Raw genomic sequence first — 20503 nt, 5'->3', positions numbered from 1 at the left:
GCCCCAAAATCCATGGTTAAGCAACTTGATTTTCAAACCAGCAGGGCAGTCTGTAAGCTAAACACATATTGCCGGTGCTCTGCACAAGGTATCAGTGATGGCAAATCTATACAAGGTGATTCTCCCTTTTCCAGAAATCTGAAAACCTCCAAAAATGGAACCATCCCCTTTGAGGCCATAATGGTAGCACTCTTACTTGATTGTCTCTCATATCCTCAGTCCCCCCCCCCCTCTCTGCGACCAGCTGCCTACTTCCACCTCAGTCTATCTCCAGCCTTGCATCTCATTCATTCGATACTTGAGTTGTGTGTGAAGTTAGAGAGAAATTTGAAGATCTGTGGGACTGAATGAGCTGGAGCACCACAGCTGCCGCATCAAAAGTAGAAGTGAACAGCTAGTGGCCAAAACAGAGACCGAGGATCCGTGAAACTGAATAAGGAGTTCTGCAATTGTTCTCTCAAAGGTAGGAAGTGGACAACTGCCAAAAAGTGTTGGCTTCCTGTCATTTTATAGATTCCTAACTTCTTTCCAACCTCATGCCTCATACACATCAAGCAAATAAAAGAGACTCAAGTTTGGAAGGGCATGAGGCTAGAGAGAGGTGCAAGCACGCACTCAAAATGTAATGAAATAGCGTAAGTGCAGACAAGGTGTGCCAAGTTCAATGTACAGGTACCTGGGTGGATGGCTTTTTGTCTGCCTTTCCAAGGGAACGTGATCCTCTTTTCTTCAAAGAATTCTGAAACCAAAGAGAAAACGGATTAATGCAAAATGACTGCCAATGGCCACCATCACTACTATCATTAATATTATTAACATCTGTTTCAAAAGAATTGAGAAGGAAAGCAAAGAATGTAGGAAAACAGCAAAAATATTATCAGAAAGAGCAAAACAGAACAATGCTGTCTCAAAATGATCACCCACCATGTACTACATCATAATGGATCTTAATTCAAATCTAGTTTGAGGATGGGCCAGCATTCAGGGTAAACAAGTGTATTATTACTGCACACACTCAAGTGCCAAGGATGTAGGAAAAGCAAAATTTGTGTAATAAGGACATAAGCTATATTGTGTGAATAAAAAAGGAATATTTCCAAGTAAATAAAATCTTGAAGTCAAACAAACAGATCCATTTAGCATAGGAACCAACACAGATCTACAGATAAGGAAGACTGTCTTAACATTCATGGAGTAAAAGAACTCCAGCACCCTTATATACAAAGAGACAGAGATAATGGAAGTTGGGGGAGAAATATGATGCCACATAATAGAGGCTACAATTTCTTTGTAGCAAGTCAGATTGCTTTATGACTCCTTAGTCATACAGGCACAGCCTAAAGGTTCACATCTAAAGGATGAGCTCTCATCCTAGAGAAAAACATAACTCAGTGCAAGGACCCAAAAAGAGATTACATCTTAATCACTTCAGCTGCAGCTTTACAGATGACCCATCTTTGTAAGGCAGACAAAGGCAGAGCATTATTTCATGCAAGCAGACAATCACACCCTCATCTTTCCAAGTCACTGGGTTCCCCATAACGATTAGGGTCTCTTCTTCCCCAACGATTTGTGCATTAAAATGATGGTTTGAAAGAATATCTTGACTCTTGTAGCAGAATCTTGTTAGTTGCTTGGAGGGGAAGGCAGCTATGTTCTCTTATCTAAAACCTCTTCCTACACAGCTGTCAAGCCCTAGGAGGGACCACTCCAGCTAATAATATTATAATAAATAATAATAAAACTTTATTTATAGACCGCCCTGTCTCCCCAGGGGGACTCAGGGCAGTTTATACACAAAAAGGAAAACATTCAATGCCCAACAAATACAAAAACATTAAATCAATAAAGCATAATGCTAAATAATAATGACATTGAGCTAATCAAATAAAAATTAAATATCAAAATGAAAGACATAAACAGCTAATCGCTAAAACAAATACATTTAAAAATATTCCGAGAGCAACATGAAACAAGGGGATTATTTCTTCTCACTTATGAAGGAAGAGAGCATAAGGCATTTTCATCTCTAGCAAGAAGATGTAAAGTAGAGTGAGCTCTGACTCTATGGAAACTGAGAAGAGAAGGAAGAAGCTAAGTAAATGCAGAGACCCTTTGAAGATTCTCTGCAAGTTGCAGCAATAAATAAATTAGCCCATGAAAATTGTAGTAAAATGCTGCTTTAATAACTAAGGGCCCTTCCATTCAGCCACATAACCCAGAATATCAAGACAAAAAATCCCACAATCTCTGCTTCATACTGGGTTCTCTGAGTCCACACTGCCATATATTCCAGTTCAAAGAATGCCACATTAGTCTTGAAAGCATGGGGAATCACTGAGCAGAAATAAGTACATTGCTCTCTCCAAGTCTCATTCCTAACCAGCATGTCTAAGACAACAAGTCCCTAAGTGTGTTGTAATCCTGACTAGTTCAATTCATCTGATGAACTCAGATGATTCTATGACAGGGTAAAGCAAAAGCCTTTACTAGGCTTCATTTCTGACGCTTGTGAAAGCTTTGTTTCTCCTCCCCCAATTTATGCCCCCCCCCTTCCTCCACCTCTCTGCTGCATGAGATTTGGAAAACAGCCAGCTGCTATTAAAGAGCTCCCTATAATGAAGCACTGAAAAGGGAGTCTGTCTTCCCCACCAACACTCCCACAAAGTGGTTAGTAAACCAAGCAGAGAGATACACATCAATAACTCGTAACACGGGTCAGACCAATGCCCCTTGGATGTTGTTCTTTCCATATAAACTAAGCCAAAAACATTCACAAGCTGGTGCTAGAGCATCATAGCCAAGAAATGCAGCTGTGAAATGTGAGCCTGGCGCCTGTGCCAAGGCTCAGAGAGATCCAGGCCACTCCTATTAAGGACAAACCTTATTCTTCAAAAGCCACAGCTTCTCGTAGCAACTTGGCACACCCCAGGCAGCAAGCAAGCAGGCTATATTCTGACAGAGGGTTATGATATGGAACATAAATGGGCTGCTTGTTCCCAGCTCCAGCAGAAATCCTACACGTTTGCACTGCAGCTGTAAATGATCCCTGGTATGGTAGGGTTGGCCAGTCATTTCATCTCTCTTCACCACTAAAGCCAAAAAAAGAACATCAGAAACACTACACACATCAAGTAGCCCTGAAGTGGTGCCGTTGTATAAATCTGGTGGAAGCTTAGTGTGCTGAATGTATTAGGGGGGAGATGAGGAAGCTTTCTTCAACAGCACAGAATGTGATATATAGTGTTTTAGCACTTCCAGCTAACAAAGTATTGCAACTCTTTCTAGCAGTCTCGTCAGGGCTATGGATATTCTGTTATTGCAAAAGAAGCAAAAACTAAGGAGCATCCAAAGGAATCCACTGAAGAAATAGCATACATGCTTCAATATGATCAAAACAAGATGCTCAAAAAAAGCCTAACACATTTTGTTCTGTGTATAGTATACCTTTTAAATTTTTTGGTTTTCTTCAGGGGCTGTTAAGACTCAAAGTACAAGCATTTTGAACAAGGAAATCTCCAGTCATTTACTGGATGATCGTTTTTACTTGTCCACTAAATGGTGTAAGATTTTGTGATGCAGGGACTATTGAATTCTAAATAGCCCCTGAAGAAGGCCTTAGCAGCTTGAAATTGATATGATCTTTTAAAAAGTAACAAAACAATTTCATTTTATATTGTTGCACTGTTAGATTGCATTTATTCATTTTTATGCAAATGGCCTATAGTCTAAACATTACTAAACAGTTGCTAATAAAATTAATCATTTTTTGAACATCACGAGAAATGTCTCTAGTTTTATATTTTATCATTGCAGGATGAGGCTGAAATTATATCATGGAGGCATAGATTCTAGAAACCTAAGAATCCCAAATCTGTCACCCTAACAGATGGGCAAGGGAAAGCGTGATCCTAAATGTTGATGGACTGCAAATCCTAACAGTCCCAGCTGACAGAGCTAATGGTGAAGGGTGCTAACAACTAAATTATAATAAAACCTAAATAGCAACAAATTCCCCTCAAATTTACTCTAAAGACGTAGAATGTGTGGGTCAGGCATGATGAAATATTAGAAAAGACAAGAATATTTGCCTTTTATGTTATGAACAGCCCTAAGTCCCCACTGGTAGATAGGGCAGCATAGAAATAAAGTTTTACTTACACGAGCACACCCATTTCTAATTGTTAGAATCACATCTTTGATGTTCTCTAAATCTCAGATGTCATCCACCCATAGCTCTCTGAACTATGGAAATCAGTGATCATATGACATGCAAGTACAAAGACGACAAAACAGGTTGTAGAACTGATGCTTTCCTTCCACAATGGCTTGGATTTTTAAAAAACTATTTGTTATCACAGATAATACGTCTTTGTTCTTAGCATCCATAAACTGAGAAGAACTTAGTGAAGGCAATGTGTAGACAAAAAAAGGGCTTTTCAAACTTGTCTGGGGGTGTCAGAAGGGGAAATAAATGAGACGTTCCATCCAGCAACATGCATCAACACTGATGTCAGGCAACATACTTTACACAGAGATAGCTTGTGCTGATCACAAGATAAACTCCAAATCCATTTTCTGACAAAGATGTTATTAATCCAAAGGAGGAGCCACAAAATGATGTGTGGCTTTCAAAAATATCCAGCTCTTTTAATTGGGAAAGATGGTACAAGGAAGGCAATACAATCAAATGGAGGAGAGGGCAATATAATGGTTATGGTCACGATCCTTTCAGCTAGTACCATGATTAGGATTACTGTATGCTGCTTGATTGGTTGCCAGCAGCATCAGATAAACTGGAGCAGAGTTGGTTATTACTGCTCTGCTGCCCTGCTGTTTCTAATATGTTTTAATGCTCTGATTTGTTCTTATTTGATAGCGAATGCTAACAAATGTGATTAGATTTGACTGCCACCATGTTGATAGCACCAGATACAAATATAAGATCATTTTCAGGCCCACTTCCTAGCTCAAGCATAAACAAGTCCTTCCGAATCATCTCCCTGCAGGACAAACCAAGTCACAGGTGCAAACAGGCATGAGCGTGACAATTAATTGGCCTTTCCTATACTTATCCAATTATGGGAGATGCCCTCTCCAGCTGGAGAATAATCAGCACATAATCCCCTTAGGAGCAACTGCCCCCCCCCCCATCACCGTGAGCCCTCCCACTGTTTGGCCGCCTCATGAGTGGGTGTGTGCCTTTTAAGAGGCAACAGGAAAGGCCAACGGATCTACTTATTGAGAGGCACTAATTGGACAAGTAAAAAATACCTGAAGCTGCACTACAGGCAAAATAGACTAGAAAGGCCTCTTGGGGCTCTATCTCACAGAAATGCAGCTCCTCTCGACTTCACACCAGACACTGCATAAATGCAGCAGTTAACTGCTTCTTTAGAGCAGTCTAGGGCATTGCCACAATTGGGATCCCTGCCAATGAAGAGGGTATAAATAAGTTTGCTGAAAGGTGAGAAATTTCCAGGGGCTGCCAACTGAGTTTAATGGGCTGTTATCCCCAAATATTGGTACTACTTAACTTTTTAAAAGAAACATAAACTGTTATGTTATTGAATACAGACTTCTTGAATTCTATGGCTGTTTTTGCGTAGAAATTATAATCATTTTCCAACAAGCCTGGGAACTATCTTTCTCTCATAGAACAAAAACTAATGTTGCAGTTGAAAGAAATTGAGTTTAAATGGATAATCATCTATTAGAACTAGCAAAAATCATTACCCTACATTATCTATATAAATAAAATGTAATGTTCGTTTAAAATAACTCAAGAACCACTGGAGGAATTGACACCAAATTTAGCCACAAGACACCTAACAACCCAATGTATGTCCTTCACTCAACAAAAATTGATTTTGTAATTTGGGAGTTGTAGTTGCTGGGATTTATAGTTCACCTACAATCAAAGAGCATTCTGAACCCCACCAACGATGGAATTGAACCAAACTTGGCACACAGTTCTCCCATGACCAACAGAAAATACTGGAAGGATTTGGTGGGCAGTGTCCTTTGGTTTTGGAGTTGTAGTTCACCTACATCCAGAGATCGCTGTGGACTGAAACAATGATGGATCTGGACCAAACTCTACACGAATACCCAACATGCCCAAATGTGAACACTGGTGGAGTTTGGGGAAAATAGAATCTTGACATTTGGGAGTTGTAGTTGCTGGGATTTATAGTTCACCTACAATCACAGAGCATTCTGAACCCCACTAATGATAGAATTCGGCCAAACCTCCCATACAGAACCCCCATGTGGGCCACAGCAACGCGTGGCAGGGGATGGCTAGTATGAACATAAAACTCCTGTGTCAGTGCTGAGAAACGTATACCTCGCAAAATGTTGCTAAACTGCAAATCTCATCTGTTGTAGACATTTTGGCCAGTACATTGGCATGATGGTAGTAGCCATTCATCAACGTCTGGATGATCAAATCTTCTGTCTATTTTGTAGCCTGTCAGGTCATTGAACCTAACACTATACTATTTATCCTGACAATCAGTGACTCTCCAAGGTTACAGGAGAAGGCCTTTCCATCATCCTTTTAACTAGAAGTTCTGGGGACTGTGGAATAATTTTTTTATGTCCCATGCATGTAGCATAATTTGCTTAAACGATGCCAACATTCTGCAAGTACCTCTATACACACTACAACATGCCTACTTGTATTCGTTTTCTCACACCCTAATCCTAACTGTAACCTTGTTATGAACACAAGACCAGATGAATATCTGAGTATCAAGAAACATGTCACAGAGCATGCCCTCAACATTATTTATTACATTGATATGATAAGAGTCTTAGATGACACAGATCAGATCTCACCATCTTCCATCCAGGCACTTAACAGCTTCATAAAACTTTAGGAAATTGCTTCAACTTGTAAATTTAGTTAGTGTCCTGGATTGAGTCTATAGCGTGGTTCCCCCTCCACACACGCATGTGTGTGTGTGGCGCTTGGTATCCACCGGGGTTTGGTTTCAGGACCCCCGTAGATTCCAAAATCCATGTATGCTGAAGCCCCATTATGCATGATAGCATAGTAAAATTATGTCACTTAAATAAAATGGCAAAATCAAGATTTGCATTCTGGAATTTTATTTTTAAATATTTTCAAAGCAGGAATAGTAGCTGAGGAATTTGGTAAGCGGTTGTCCAAACAAATAACTTTTCCAAGTTCTGGATTTTCTCCAAGTATTTTGGAAAGCAAAGGGATAGTCGGTAGAGATGGCAGCATAGCTTCTGGCTGACAGCCTCTGTAGCTTTACCATCCCAGCCTATGTGGTACAGAATATTTAACTCAAATACTGCAAGATATCTACTTCACAGTTCTCTTTTCTTTGTATAATTCTAAGGAAGTACAAGAAATTTAGCAGTTTGTTTGACCCAGGGATTCTCCCTTGATTGTTCTGCCTTTCATCAATAGTTTTATTTATTTATTTATTTATTTATTTGCTTGCTTGCTTGCTTGCTTACTTACTTACTATTTTTATACCTTGCCCTCTCTCACCCCGAAGGGGACTCAGAGCAGTTTATTTCTTCCTGGCATAATTCTGGGAGCATTGCAACTAATGTGGGAAGATGGGAGATTGGCCATGCATTGCTATGAAATACTTGAAAGCTTTCATAGCACATTGGTGCTATGCAATTTGATACAGAATAGCTAGATCTTTGTTTAGATTTTTGTTCTCATTTTTCACAATATGCAGTATTTATAGGAGCAGATAAGAAAGAAAGGGGAATGAGGAAGGAAAGGAAGGAAGGTAGATCTGGCAATCCATGCTGAAAACACTACACAAAAATTAAAAGTAAATTGTAAATACTGAATCCAAGTCATCTATATGCAAACTCATTGCTCAGAGCCCAGTATACACACATCACGTGAAGCCTGCTTGGCATGTAAGCCACAGAATGGATCCTTCTTTGCCTTCAACCCCAATCATTCACTGACAGCCACTGCACTTCTTTTCATTAACTATTCAGATCATGTGCTGAGGCTTCTCAGAAACCAATCTCATGCACATTAGTCCTGCTTGTTGTGTGGCTAAGCAGGACTCAATGCCTGGAGTACAATAATGAATGAGAAAGCTCCAAGTTGTTTCCAACACAGCCAGGGAAAGCTGAATATCCTAAGCTGTGTGCCCAAGAATTTGCTTTCTAATTTGACACCACAGCTGGAATATACACTCATTTTACATTAGGAACACTTTTCCATAAAACTGCACAAGTGGATATGCAATTCCGTGGTGGGAAATCAGAACTCTATAAGGTGTTCCAGCTCCCAATTCATCAGCATGACTGAATCTTTTCACTTGCCGCAACTGGGAATATGGATGTGGATTTGAAAATATGAAGGAATTTAGCAACATAGGTCTGCTGAAATTCCTGGGCACTCAAATCAATAACAGCAAAATTCCTACCCATCTGTAATGAGAAAAGGGAAGCTCTTAGAAAGAACTCATGTATCCTGCACAGCATTTTGTTTCTTTTTTATAGTTATGCATCACCTTTCCTGCAACAAGCACAAAGTAGAGCCCTTGTGGTCTCTTCCAACTCTATGATTTCATGTCCCAACTCATCTCTATCTTATGCCTACAAAAATCCTGAGTAATATGGCCTGGCTTAAATTGACCTCTATGAGTGGAACCTGAATCTGCATTCTTTTTGAGGATTGAAACTTGGTTCTCCCAAGTCCCAGATAAATACTGTACTTTAGCCACTAAAAAACCCTATACCAAAGTAATGAAGCTAATAATTTGCATCACCTAGAAGGCATGGCCAACATGCTCACCAGCAAGGCAAGGCAAAGTTTTCTTAGCTATTCATTTTATCTGCTACGAGAATAAATTCAGTGCAGAAATCATGTTCCAAATAGCAATGAAGCATTGCTCTGCAACAGTTTAATTTCATAGGAGAGGCCTTGGATTAGGAAAGCTGTCCATGATTTTTTTTAAAATGCAGAAACAATCAAAATGGTAACGAAGGCTGCCTGGCCCTGTCCCAACTAGGGTAATTCCATGCTGCAGACACTAAACTCTTGCTGTGTCTGCAACTGGATACCGATTCATGTAGCCTCATTTTTTGGCAATCCAGTATGCTTCTCTCCCTTAAAAATCTACTAACTCCAGTATAGGGACTTCAGACATTCCAAACTTCTGGATTTCCATTCCAGAAGGCCCAGCTATCATAGCCACTAGCAAAGGGATTATGTGCACTGTAGCTGGAAACACCTAGAATATCCTGCTCTAGGCTTGGGGTCTGCCAAACATGCATGCTTTATAAACATCATTTCTTCAGCAGGCCTCTGCCATTCTTCTTTAGTACCTTTAGTTTATACATATTTTAAAGTGATAGACCTGGATGGTATCACAGCACAAGAAGAATGTTATACCTTTAGATTAGTTAGAGAACATGACACATAAAAAAATTCTTAGTATTTTTATATAAGATCTTCTCCACTTCCATGGCAAGATATTTATCAAAAGGAATTTGGGATATTCCTAAGTTATCTATATTGTATTTCGAAGGAGATTCCTCTCACCGTTTAAGCGCAAAAGCCAAAAGAGAACAGAGTGAAAACAATACTATGGAGATGAAGCTCTCAATTGCCCCTCCGCCTTAGATCACAACACTAACATGTCCCTTTCTTCTTTCATTTTGGAGAATTAGCCAACCTCATATAGCTCTGTTTTCTTGAAGCTGTTTACAATTGCTTCCCCAGAAACAATGGAACGGCTTTCAGGAAATTCCAAATACCCAATGAATACATTCCTAGAGATATTGCTCTCTACGATCAGGATATTGAAAGAAGATCCACTTCTCTATCAATGTACCCACACAATCTCAATTCTTGCCCACAGCCCCTGTCTTCAGAGGTTTGGCTGCCTAAGACAGGCAATAAGACCTTTGCAGTAGTGACTTCAAGATTATAGAATATCTGCCCTTGGAAACTCCAACTGGCAGTGAAGAAAAATTCCATTTAACAGGTTGTTTAAATTACTCTTCTCCTGACTCTCATGGTTTGCTTAATTGTTTTTGCTGTTTCTTTCAAGTCTCTATTTTATTAGCTCTATTACTGTGTTTTACTGTGTTTTACTGCTATTGTTTTACATTTAATAAGTATCATTCTGAAACTCTCGTATATTTATTTTAAGAACAAAACATTCCTCATAGATTATGGGCACAAGTTCTTTTTCACCTCAAGAACTTCATTCCCTTGCAGTCCACCTGCCAACTAACACATGCCAAGAGTGAACAGGCCAGGGAAGGAAAGTTTAAGTTTCCCCACCTCACTCACTATAACCTTCAAAGTCACACAAAGTAATGAGGCTTGACAAAAGGACTCATGTTGGAACTGAATGCTCAAGTGAAGTGTGTGCACACATGTGTCTGTGTGTGATAATGAGAGTGAGATAAAAGGTTTGCATTATGATTGTGTTTTATGAATGGGCACAATTGACGAGAGGAGGGCACAGGTTGCATGCAAGCACTGAGCCACTGTTTGCCTATCCATGCCATAAGCTCTTTCCATAGAAGCTCCATATAATGAGATGTAAAGAGAGGGTACAATATAGCTTCAGAACAAATGTAGCAAGAAAAGGGCTATATTGATTATTATATTTCCCTGTTTGTATGCATTCTGAATTAAGTCCAAAAAGAAGGGAAAATCCATATAATAACCAAAGATGCATGTCTTTATTCTGTGCCAGCATCCGGATGCCAATCTGGTGGCACAGTGTAGAAAGCCTTGCATCTTTGTTTCTTCTTTAGTTCTTTTGGCATGTACCCAAGATCTTCTGTTCCTCTGATATACTTTCAGAACTTCAGTAACAACATCAAGCAAAGTGGTAAGCCACACTGTCAAGACTGATGGGTGGCAATGTTATGAGTTTCAGGAAAAATGAAAAAAAGTTCCACCACCCATCCAAGACCTTACTTTATCAACAAAATTTGTATGAGTAACTATAATCCACATTAAACTATGTAAATCATGTTCTGGTTTTTCAATTTATAACCATCTGTTATGGTTTCCCAAATGTATCCTTTATGAAGTGATCTTTTGTATTCACTGAACTTTGAAGCTATGGAGATGGCATGTCTGAGGAATTTAGGCAAAACAACAGATTGTTGGGATATCAGAGGGAGTAGTCTATGTGGCTGACACCGAGATGTGCAACACGTAAGTTGCCACCACCTTTCAATTATGAAGCTCCCTAAGACAAATTGAAAATGTTACTCCTTCTCTATGCTTTTTATGAGACTAATCTGATTCCATTACTCCAGAGTGTTGCAGGAAAAGTGCTGACTCCAAGTATGTTACATCTGTAAATGTTTTTAACTGAGATTCAACATGCTTTTATGTTTTACTTGTATTTGTTTACTGCTTTTAGGTGCTATTTTTTCACACGAAGTCAGGACATGAGTTCAACAGATGGACTGCTAGACAGACACATAGTGAAAGGAAGTAGAACAAAAAAATAATACAATAATACCCCCAAAACATGGCACTTACCTCCCTCAGCTTGTCCATTTCATTCTGAAGAACTTGCTTAGCCAACTCGCTCTCAATGAGTCGCTGGCGCAAGTCCTCATTCTCCTCCTCCAGCTTAATTCGCTTTTTCTCCACTGCCTCAAGTTCATTATGGAGTCGTACAGAGACATCTTTTGCTACCTGCAAACACAACAAAGGATATCATGGAGATCCACCCTCAAACCAAAAGCATAATGGCCAAGTTCATTACCATGATACAACAGCAGTATATAGAGTCAACCACCTTTAGGTTCATTGTTTTGATCCAGGGTATATCTCTACTTCTTGAGTACTTGCACTAGGACAATGATAGTTTTCCTAATTTGTGGCCTTTAAAGACTGTTGGACTGCAACTCCTCTCTTCCATCACCACTAGTTCTGCTGGCTAGAACACATGGGAACTGCAGTCAAAGATCATCTGAAGAGCTGTGCATTCTCTGTATTAATTTATAAAGATTTTCTTCCACAATATGCACTTATAGGACACACTTACATCTTAAACAGAAGTGAACAAATGCTTCACAATAATCTACTACTGATGGCTGTCTGTGACAGATTAACATGGGTTCCTATCTTTGAACCTCTGAAAAGGAGCAACCCCAAAGCCCTTTCAAGCTTTCTCAAAACTAGATTACTGAAACAAATAAAAGTTGGGGGTTTTATATAAAAAGTACCCCGAGAGCTTAGCTGTGATAGTAAAAAAAAAAAATCCTGGGTGACCTTGTACCCAGAAGTACCCTTCACCCTTATTCCACGAAGCACACATCTCCCCAGTGAATCTTCATACAAAAGCATAACACTATAGTTGTTGGTTCTTACATATACAGGTCAATTTAAAGCATGTTAAACATACTAACATGTGCCCACTGCTGTTTTAGAGCATGCAGTGCAGTAACTAACCAAACTTTACTCCATTTGTATGATTTTAAACCCAAGTCTTTAATTAATTTACACCCCATTGTTAGAATAGAACCATTTTTAAAGAAGACAAACTGCCTCTGCCCATAGCCTAACACAGGGGTTCTCAACCTGTGGGTCCCCAGATGTTTTGGCCTTCAACTCCCAGAAATCCTAACAGCTGGTAAACTGGCTGGGATTTCTGGGAGTTGTAGGCCAAAACACCTGGGGACCCACAGGTTGAGAAACACTGGCCTAACAATTTACAAAGCACAGAGGTCAAGAGAAGGAAGGCTAAAATATATCTGGATTAATGACATTGAATTAATACAGACAGGTTTAAGATTAAAATATGAAAAGGCACCTAGACAGAAATTCTACAGGTTCCATGGAAGCTTTTCTATCCACCATTACCAACCCGCTTCTACCATGATTACAGAACTGTTTTTCTCTCTTTATGAAGGGCTGAAAAATCTTGTGAATATACAGTGCCTTACACATTTTAATAAGAAGCAAATGCTGAATGGAGTAGGAGAAGTGGTTCATATGTTGTTGTTGTTGCGTGTCTTCAAGTCATTTCCAATTTATGGTGGCATTAAGGTGAAACTATATAGTGTTTTCTTTGCGAGGTTTGTTCAGAGAGGGGTTGCCATCACCTTCTGAGACTGAAATAATGTGACTTGCGCAAGGTTAACCCAGTTGGTTTCTGTGCCCAAATGAGGATTCAAACTTTGATCTCCAAAGTCATGGTCCAATATTCAAACTACAATACCATGCTGACTCTTAACTCATGCTTCTAGATAATACTGAAAAAGGTCATGGAAATCACCAACAGGGGAACAAATGAGCAGTGCCTACACTTAATATTTGTATCTTGCCAAATTTGCACAATAAACCAAAGTATGGAGAGAAAAAATCACTTGTACTTCCACTTGGTTCTCTCATCCCTGCAGTACCGAAGTGCCCATCAGTATTCTGCTGAATTATTCTTTTATGCTTTGCTGCACAGCCTAAGAAGAAAATGAGAGCCTTTCCAGAACAGATCCTCTGTCTACAACAGTGCTATAAACATCAGCAGTTCTGGTTGTGGGAGATAAAATAAGTGTCATATACATGATATGCTTACTGTGGCACCAGAAGTTTTCAAATATGCGTGTCAGCATGCTTCAGAAAAGAACTCTGACCATGAATTATGGGAAATATAAATGTAAATCTCTCTCATCAATGCATCAAGCTGTGTCAAGGTCACCTCCCATAATTTCTTTCAGAATCCACAAGCAAAGAAGCAAGGGAATGAAAGCTGGCAGTGCCACATTACCCTCTGATTAAAGGGAAGAATATGGACCAAAGGTTAAAGGGGGTTGTTCAAAGGGAGGTTGCCATCACCTTCTTCTGAGGCTCAAAAAATGCGATTGTCCAACGTTAACCCAGTTGGTTTCTGTGCCCAAACAGGGATTCAAACTCTGGTCTCCAGAATCATTGTACTAGACAAAATAGCCTAGACAAAATGCTGTTCACAGATGCTAACATCAGCAGCCCCAAAAGCGGATTTTAGTGTCAATAGCCACTGCTCTGACAGCAATGACTGGGTGCATAACAAAACACACCTTGTTGTGAAAGGAAAAGAAAATTCTAACAAAACTTGGTAACAGGGTATAGAACAGGGGAGGCAAAGGAGTGCTTGTGAAGGCCTTTGCAGTCTCTCAAACACTAGTTCCCATGCAAATATAGTGTCTTGTTCTTGTATCACCAATCTAAACCTGTCCAATATGCAATCAGGCATTTTTGAGCTGTTTTCCAGCTGAGAAAGGTGGCCAAAAGCAATGTCACTTGGCAAGTCAGGCATGTAAATAGAAGCACTTTCTAGTGTGACTGAGGACTCTCAGTAGTAAACAATGGTTCTCACCACTGCTCAGTTGTAACACAATATGGAGTGTGTAATTGAAGCATAGCCAGAAAACCTACTCAAGTCACCTTCTACGGCAATTCCCTTTGAGAACCTTGACTTGTATGGACTCATGATAATCTAATATGAACAGTCATTTAGACTGGAGATGATGTAGTTCTGGTGGCATGCAGCGCCCTCCCCCTGGTACATGCACCATTGCCTGCCCCCTACTCACCCACCTGCCCCTGCTGACTCACCCATTTGTCCCTTGTTCACTCTCCACTCACTCCCCACCTCCCCACCCCGGTTTGGAGCACTCCATCTCTAAAAGGTTTACCATCAGTGGTCCAGTATATCTGGAAGCCAATTACTACAAAAAGAGTAGGCTAATGTGACAACTGTTAAATATTCATTTCTTTATTTCACTTTTATGCTGCCTTTCTCCCAGAATGAGACCCAAGGCAACTGGCAAAAAAAAAATCAATAAAAACACACAAATTATATGGGAGGAAATTAAATGAATGCTGAGCAGTTTGAACTGAACTTCCAGGCATCTGGATCTTACTTGGACTAAGAGGACTAGATAAAAATGTCAGAATTGAGGCATGGTACAATTTTAAAATTTGTTCTGTGAAGTCTGGAACCCTGGAGGAAGTCCCTTCCTTTAACAGCACAGATATCTCCAAAAACATATGTAAACACAGGAAGCTGCAAGTAATGCCACAATGCTGATTAACTCAAAAACATCATTTAGCAAAATCAGAGGAATGAATTCTAGCCTCCGGGGGCAGTCAGCGCTTGACCTTTTTAGTAATAATGTGCTCACAATATGGCTCTGTTTGATAACTGGAGTCATGGGTATTATTTTATCACATCCTATGGAAAAAAAATAGAGATTGAAAAAATGTAATTACCATAATTCCCCCTTTCTCTCTCTCTAAAAAAAGCCAGGACATTTCATTTTATCATATTGGGGGGGGGGGGGGGGGAGAAGGGAGGGAACAAACAGGAAAATTTTAGCCATATATGGCATCGAATTGTGCCGACTTTGTATGCCGCCCTGAATTGCCTTCGGGCTGATATGGGCGGGATAGAAATAGTGTAAATAAATAAAATAAATAAATAGTAATTGCTCAGAGGTGGTTATGTCAGGTTTCCCCCCTGAAATGTAGACTATACTACCTGTTATTTATTGGTGCTCTCCCATCCAAGTACTAACCAGGCCTTACCCTTCTTAGCCTCACAAATACAGCCTATAATTGACTGTTACTGTTTCTTTTGCTTTATTCCCCTATGTAATATGCCATTTCTCTTATTGTACATACCTTACAAGTTTTTCATATTAAATATTTTTGCTGTTTTATTTCTTTTTACAGAGCTTTCTTCTCCATCTGATTAACTACTTCAAGTTGGTGAGTTAAGAGTTGGTAAACAAACAAACAATGCACAAGTATCTATAATGACACAGAACAAATACATTTTTGTTCTGAGTTAAGAGTTGGTACCTGATCCCTTTGAGCGTAAACCAGGCTTCCTCTAAGCTCAATCTGGGGGGAGGGGTCCATTTATGACCAAAATACATCAAGAGTTTTTCCCAAGGAACAGGAATTAAAAAAATCACTGATTGCCAAACTATTAACAATTGTTTAATAAATACAGCTAGATCTAGGAGATTTCACAACCCAACCATTCTAAATCAACTGGGGTTTAATGGTTTAATAAACTGTTTATTGCAGAAATAGTTAAAAAGGTTTTAACATCAGGATGTATAAATGACCAAGCATGAGTTATTAGTGTATTATACCATGTCTTAAATATTGTGTTCCAGTAATTCATGCAAACAAAATTTGAGCCACATTATAATACAGATTTAACCCTGATGCACCAGAATGCAATATTTTAGTTCCCCGGAGTCACATTTTGTTACAGAATCCAAACAAAACTAGACCTATAATGTAGACATTCTGTGATACATTTGTTAATAGTAGCATGCTTTGGCATGAGTCATGAATGGAAGAAAATTCTACTGAAGAGCACTTATAAGCAAATGTCCAAATATGATAGAAGTCTGAAGAAGCAGGCAATAAGGGTAAAATACCCAAGCCAATAATCAAAATTATAATATTTGAGATGGTATTCTTGTTAGCATTGATATTATAATTCTCATTTATCTTTAAATTTATTTTAAGGATTACTATGACTATTGCAGAAGTGATAAATAAGATATTATAGTACATTCCTTGGCAGGTCAGAAATATATTTATCATTGTTGTTGTTATATTTATTCAGAAATGACTTTTTCTACTACAATACAAATATGGCAGAGGAACAACTTTAAAGGTATGGTTCTGCTTCCTAGCAAATTGAAGGAAAATAGACTTTTTCTTTCTCTCTCTTTTTCTTACCTTGTCATATTACTACATTTACTAAGATAGAGGAGCACCACTGAACTTTTACTTACAGAATGAGATCATAATAATTTGTCCAAACCTCCATTGGTCTTCCAGCAGAAGGCTAAAACCTTTTTATTCAGGCAGACCTTTAAAGAACATTTTTAAGACTCAGCCAGAGGGTGCTTTGTAATTTAACAGTTTTCAGTGGTTTATGTGATGTTGATTATTTGTTTTTAACCATTCTGTGTTCAATTCTACTTTTAGTCTCATTTATGAGGAAAGTGGGGTTTAGATAAATATAACAGCAATAATGACTAGTAATAGTAGTAGTAGTAGTGGTATGTTGTATTTGGGACAATACATTGGCAATGGTTTTGCACCACAGCAGATGTGAAGGTCAAAGGGCAGGGACCCAGCATGTTACCAAAGCAATTATGATTGACAGAACAGGTTGAATAAGTAAAGATGCTATTGTAAAGTATGGAAGATATACACACATTGACGCATGAGAAGAGGTTGCCGATGCTTTATCTTTTGCAATTATTGATACAAATCCCAGCTGCATCCTCACTATGTGAACTGTAAATTAGCTAGCAACCAAGATTTATTCAGAGCAATGATTTTAGCAGGAAAGGCGGTAATAGCATGATGGTGAAGAAATAAAAAAATCAAATATGGAAAATTGGAAGAATTACCTGTTTGATCAAGTCCAATCACACATTATAGCATGTATAGTTCATAAGGATATGAAGGAAGATAAAACAAAAGAAATTAAAGAGAAACGGGTGACCTACATGGAATGGATAGAAAGTAGTGAAGCCAATATAGATATTGTGCAAAGATTAAGAAAATCATCTTCATTGTTAAAAATAAAGAAAGAAAAGGAAAATGTGGTAGCAATATGGGGTGGAGGATGGAGAGAGGGGAAAGAGGGGGAAGTGAAAAGAAAAATAACTTCATAAAAGAGATGACAGATAATATAGAAATGTTTCATTATTTGCAATGTATATATACAATAGCTGTCTATTACCTATTCACAGATTGTGTTATTATTTACTTAATAAAAATATTTTAAGAACCTGTAAATTAGCTAGCACAACACCACAGCGGATATTATGGAATCAGCTGTGCTTGAAGCTCTACCAACACCATTGGGGGGGGGGGGGGAGCCCTAGTTATTTCCCAGTTCCAGCAAGTGAATCACTTTATCCTGGCGAATGCTAAAGCAATCAGGAGGCAGCTGTTGGTGGCTTTAGGGTATGAGAAGAAAAATGCAGCCTGACAAACATATGGAAACTATCACACCACATCCAGCTCAGAAGACAGATAATCCATGTGATGGCCCATATGGGCAATTCCAAAGATGTTGAGGGAACACAGTAAGCACCATATTTTATATCCCCAATCTTGCTTCTAATCAAAGCCTGCTCCCATATTCCTACTATAATATCACACTGCATACTACTAATGCTGGCTAACAAAACCGGTAACATTTGTAATGAATCTAATGATCTCAGTTTGATGTAGCGTAGCTGGGGTGGTAATACGTTTTGCAAGAATTCTAATATTTGTAATGTCTTTTGGAATTAATAAAATTTCCAATGTTATGGTTTATATTTTATAGTCTTTTATGTTACTTTTTTAAAGCTCCCTAGTGGTGCAATGGGTTAAACCATGGAGCTGTTGAACTTGCTGACCAAAAAGTCAGTGGTTCAAATCCAGGGAGCGGGATGAGCTCCTGGCTGTTAGCCCAGCTCCTGCCAGTTCAAAAATATGCAAATGTGAGTAGATAAATAGGTACCGCTTTGGCGGGAAGGTAACGCCAGTCCATGCAGTCATGCTGGCCACACGACCTAGGATACATCTATAGACAATGCCGGCTCTTCGGCTTAGAAATGGAGATGAGCTCCATCTCCCAGAGTCTGACACAACTAGATTTAATATCAAGTGGAAACCTTTATTTTTATGCCACTTTTTAGAAACTTTTTATTATTTGCCAATTAAAAAGTAAATCCAGTGCTGTGCATATACTATAGTTCAGGATGTCTACAGCTTGGGTACAACTGGACTCCACAACAGCTCCCCCAAAATAGTGCTTGCCCTCCAGGTGTATTGGGACACAAACCTTATCATTCCCAACCACTGTGGTCTGGGAGTATATCCTTGAAACATGGGAACTGTAATCTAGTACATCTGGATAGAAAAATTCCCTACAGACAAGCATCTTAGTTTTGTGTGTGTGTGTGTCAGGAGCGACTTGAGAAACTGAAAGTCGCTTCTGGTGTGAGAGAATTGGCCATCTGCAAGAACATTGCCCAGCATGTTTTGCTGTTTTACCATCCTTGTGGGAGGCTTCTCTCATGTCCCCACATGGGGAGCTGGAGCTGACAGGGAGCTCATCTGCACTCTCCCTGGATTCGAACCTCCGACCTTTCGGGTCTTCAGTCTTGCTGGCACAAGGATTTAACCCACTGCGCCACTGGGGGCCCAGCTTCTTAGTTCTTAACAGTGAAGCTGCAACACAGAGACTTGAATTATAAGGAAAACTAACTACAGAAGAGGAAATCCTGCATAATGTGCTATATTGTCTATTGACTTTTCCCCTTTTTTATTGCTATATTTTTAATTGGTTTTGATTTTAATTGTTTAATTGGTTTTGATTTTGATTGTTTAATTACATGGTTAACATTTATGAGGTGACGCTTGAGCTATGTTTATTTTTACTGTTGTAAACCACAATGAGTCCCAAATGACAAAAATAGGTGGGATGGCGATAATAATGATAACAGCATCAGAAAGGCAAGCCATTAGGGACTAATAAAAGGAAGCCTGAAAAATGATATACATGAAAACAAAAGGATAATTAACATAGCTCCCAGGTATAGTTCCGCATAGTTTCAAGCAAATCTAGAAGAAAAAGAAAACACATGTTTCATCATTCCTATTAAACACTGTATAAAGCAAAAAAGATACTTTGTTATTTTTTTCTCCAATCCTGAAAGACATGGCCAAGAAACATACCCAGGGGTTGCTGAAACACATTTTGGGGCTTCTTTTAGAAATGAGGACCCAAAACTTTCAGCCTGATACTGAAGCCTTTACAATGGCCAGGTAGTACCATTTGTAAACCATGTATGGGTGGGTAGTCTCCCCATAAGACTCTGCTTTGTTTGGAATAGCAAACACCTCTCATCCATTGGAAACATCTCTAGATAGAACCAAAAAAAAAAAACTTCTGCATGAAATCCAGCAATGCTAATGTCAACAGTATTGGGCTAGCTAGATGGAACAATGGTCTGAATCAGTTTAAGGTAACTTCCCATATTTCTCTACACTTGTGGTTCTCAACCTGTGTGTCCCCAGATGTTTTGGTCTTCAACTCCCAGAAATCCTAATAACTAGTAAACTGGGTGAGATTTCTGGGAGTTGTAGGCCAAAACACATGGGGACCCACAGACTGAGAACAACCACTCTACACACTCCTATGGAAAAATAGACCTAATTAAGATTTTCCCACTCCCCATGTTCTCCTTCTCTATAAGACATGGATCTGATAGTTTTCACAAGCCAACACTTCTAAATTAACAGTGGGGGTTTAGTGGTATTGTGGTGCTACTTTGCACAAACAAACAAACAAAAAAAGCACAAGAAGACAGGTTTCTATGACTCAATACCACTTAATGTTACAATAAAAAACACATTTTACAGGATCCTAGCAGGTGTGAATAGCAACTATATTTACTCTTAAGCAACCACACAAGCACATCATCTTAATTA

The 20503-nt window shown here is 39.1% G+C and overlaps 1 protein-coding gene across 3 annotated transcripts in view; it reads right to left on the bottom strand.

Annotated features, from left to right (window-relative positions):
• Positions 1-20503, bottom strand: part of MTCL2 (microtubule crosslinking factor 2) — a 94829-nt gene that overhangs the window by 38731 nt on the left and 35595 nt on the right. For all 3 annotated transcript variants that reach the window (XM_067468142.1, XM_060772372.2, XM_067468141.1), the window contains exons 3-4: positions 11531-11689; positions 677-739 (exon numbers count right to left, since the gene is read on the bottom strand). In XM_067468142.1, coding sequence (XP_067324243.1) covers positions 677-739; positions 11531-11689 — 222 coding nt within the window. The remainder of the gene's footprint in view (positions 1-676; positions 740-11530; positions 11690-20503) is intronic.

This window comes from Anolis sagrei, chromosome 4 (genome assembly GCF_037176765.1).
Source record: "Anolis sagrei isolate rAnoSag1 chromosome 4, rAnoSag1.mat, whole genome shotgun sequence".
Lineage (NCBI taxonomy): Eukaryota > Metazoa > Chordata > Lepidosauria > Squamata > Dactyloidae > Anolis > Anolis sagrei.
This window is presented reverse-complemented; position numbering and strand designations above follow the sequence as displayed.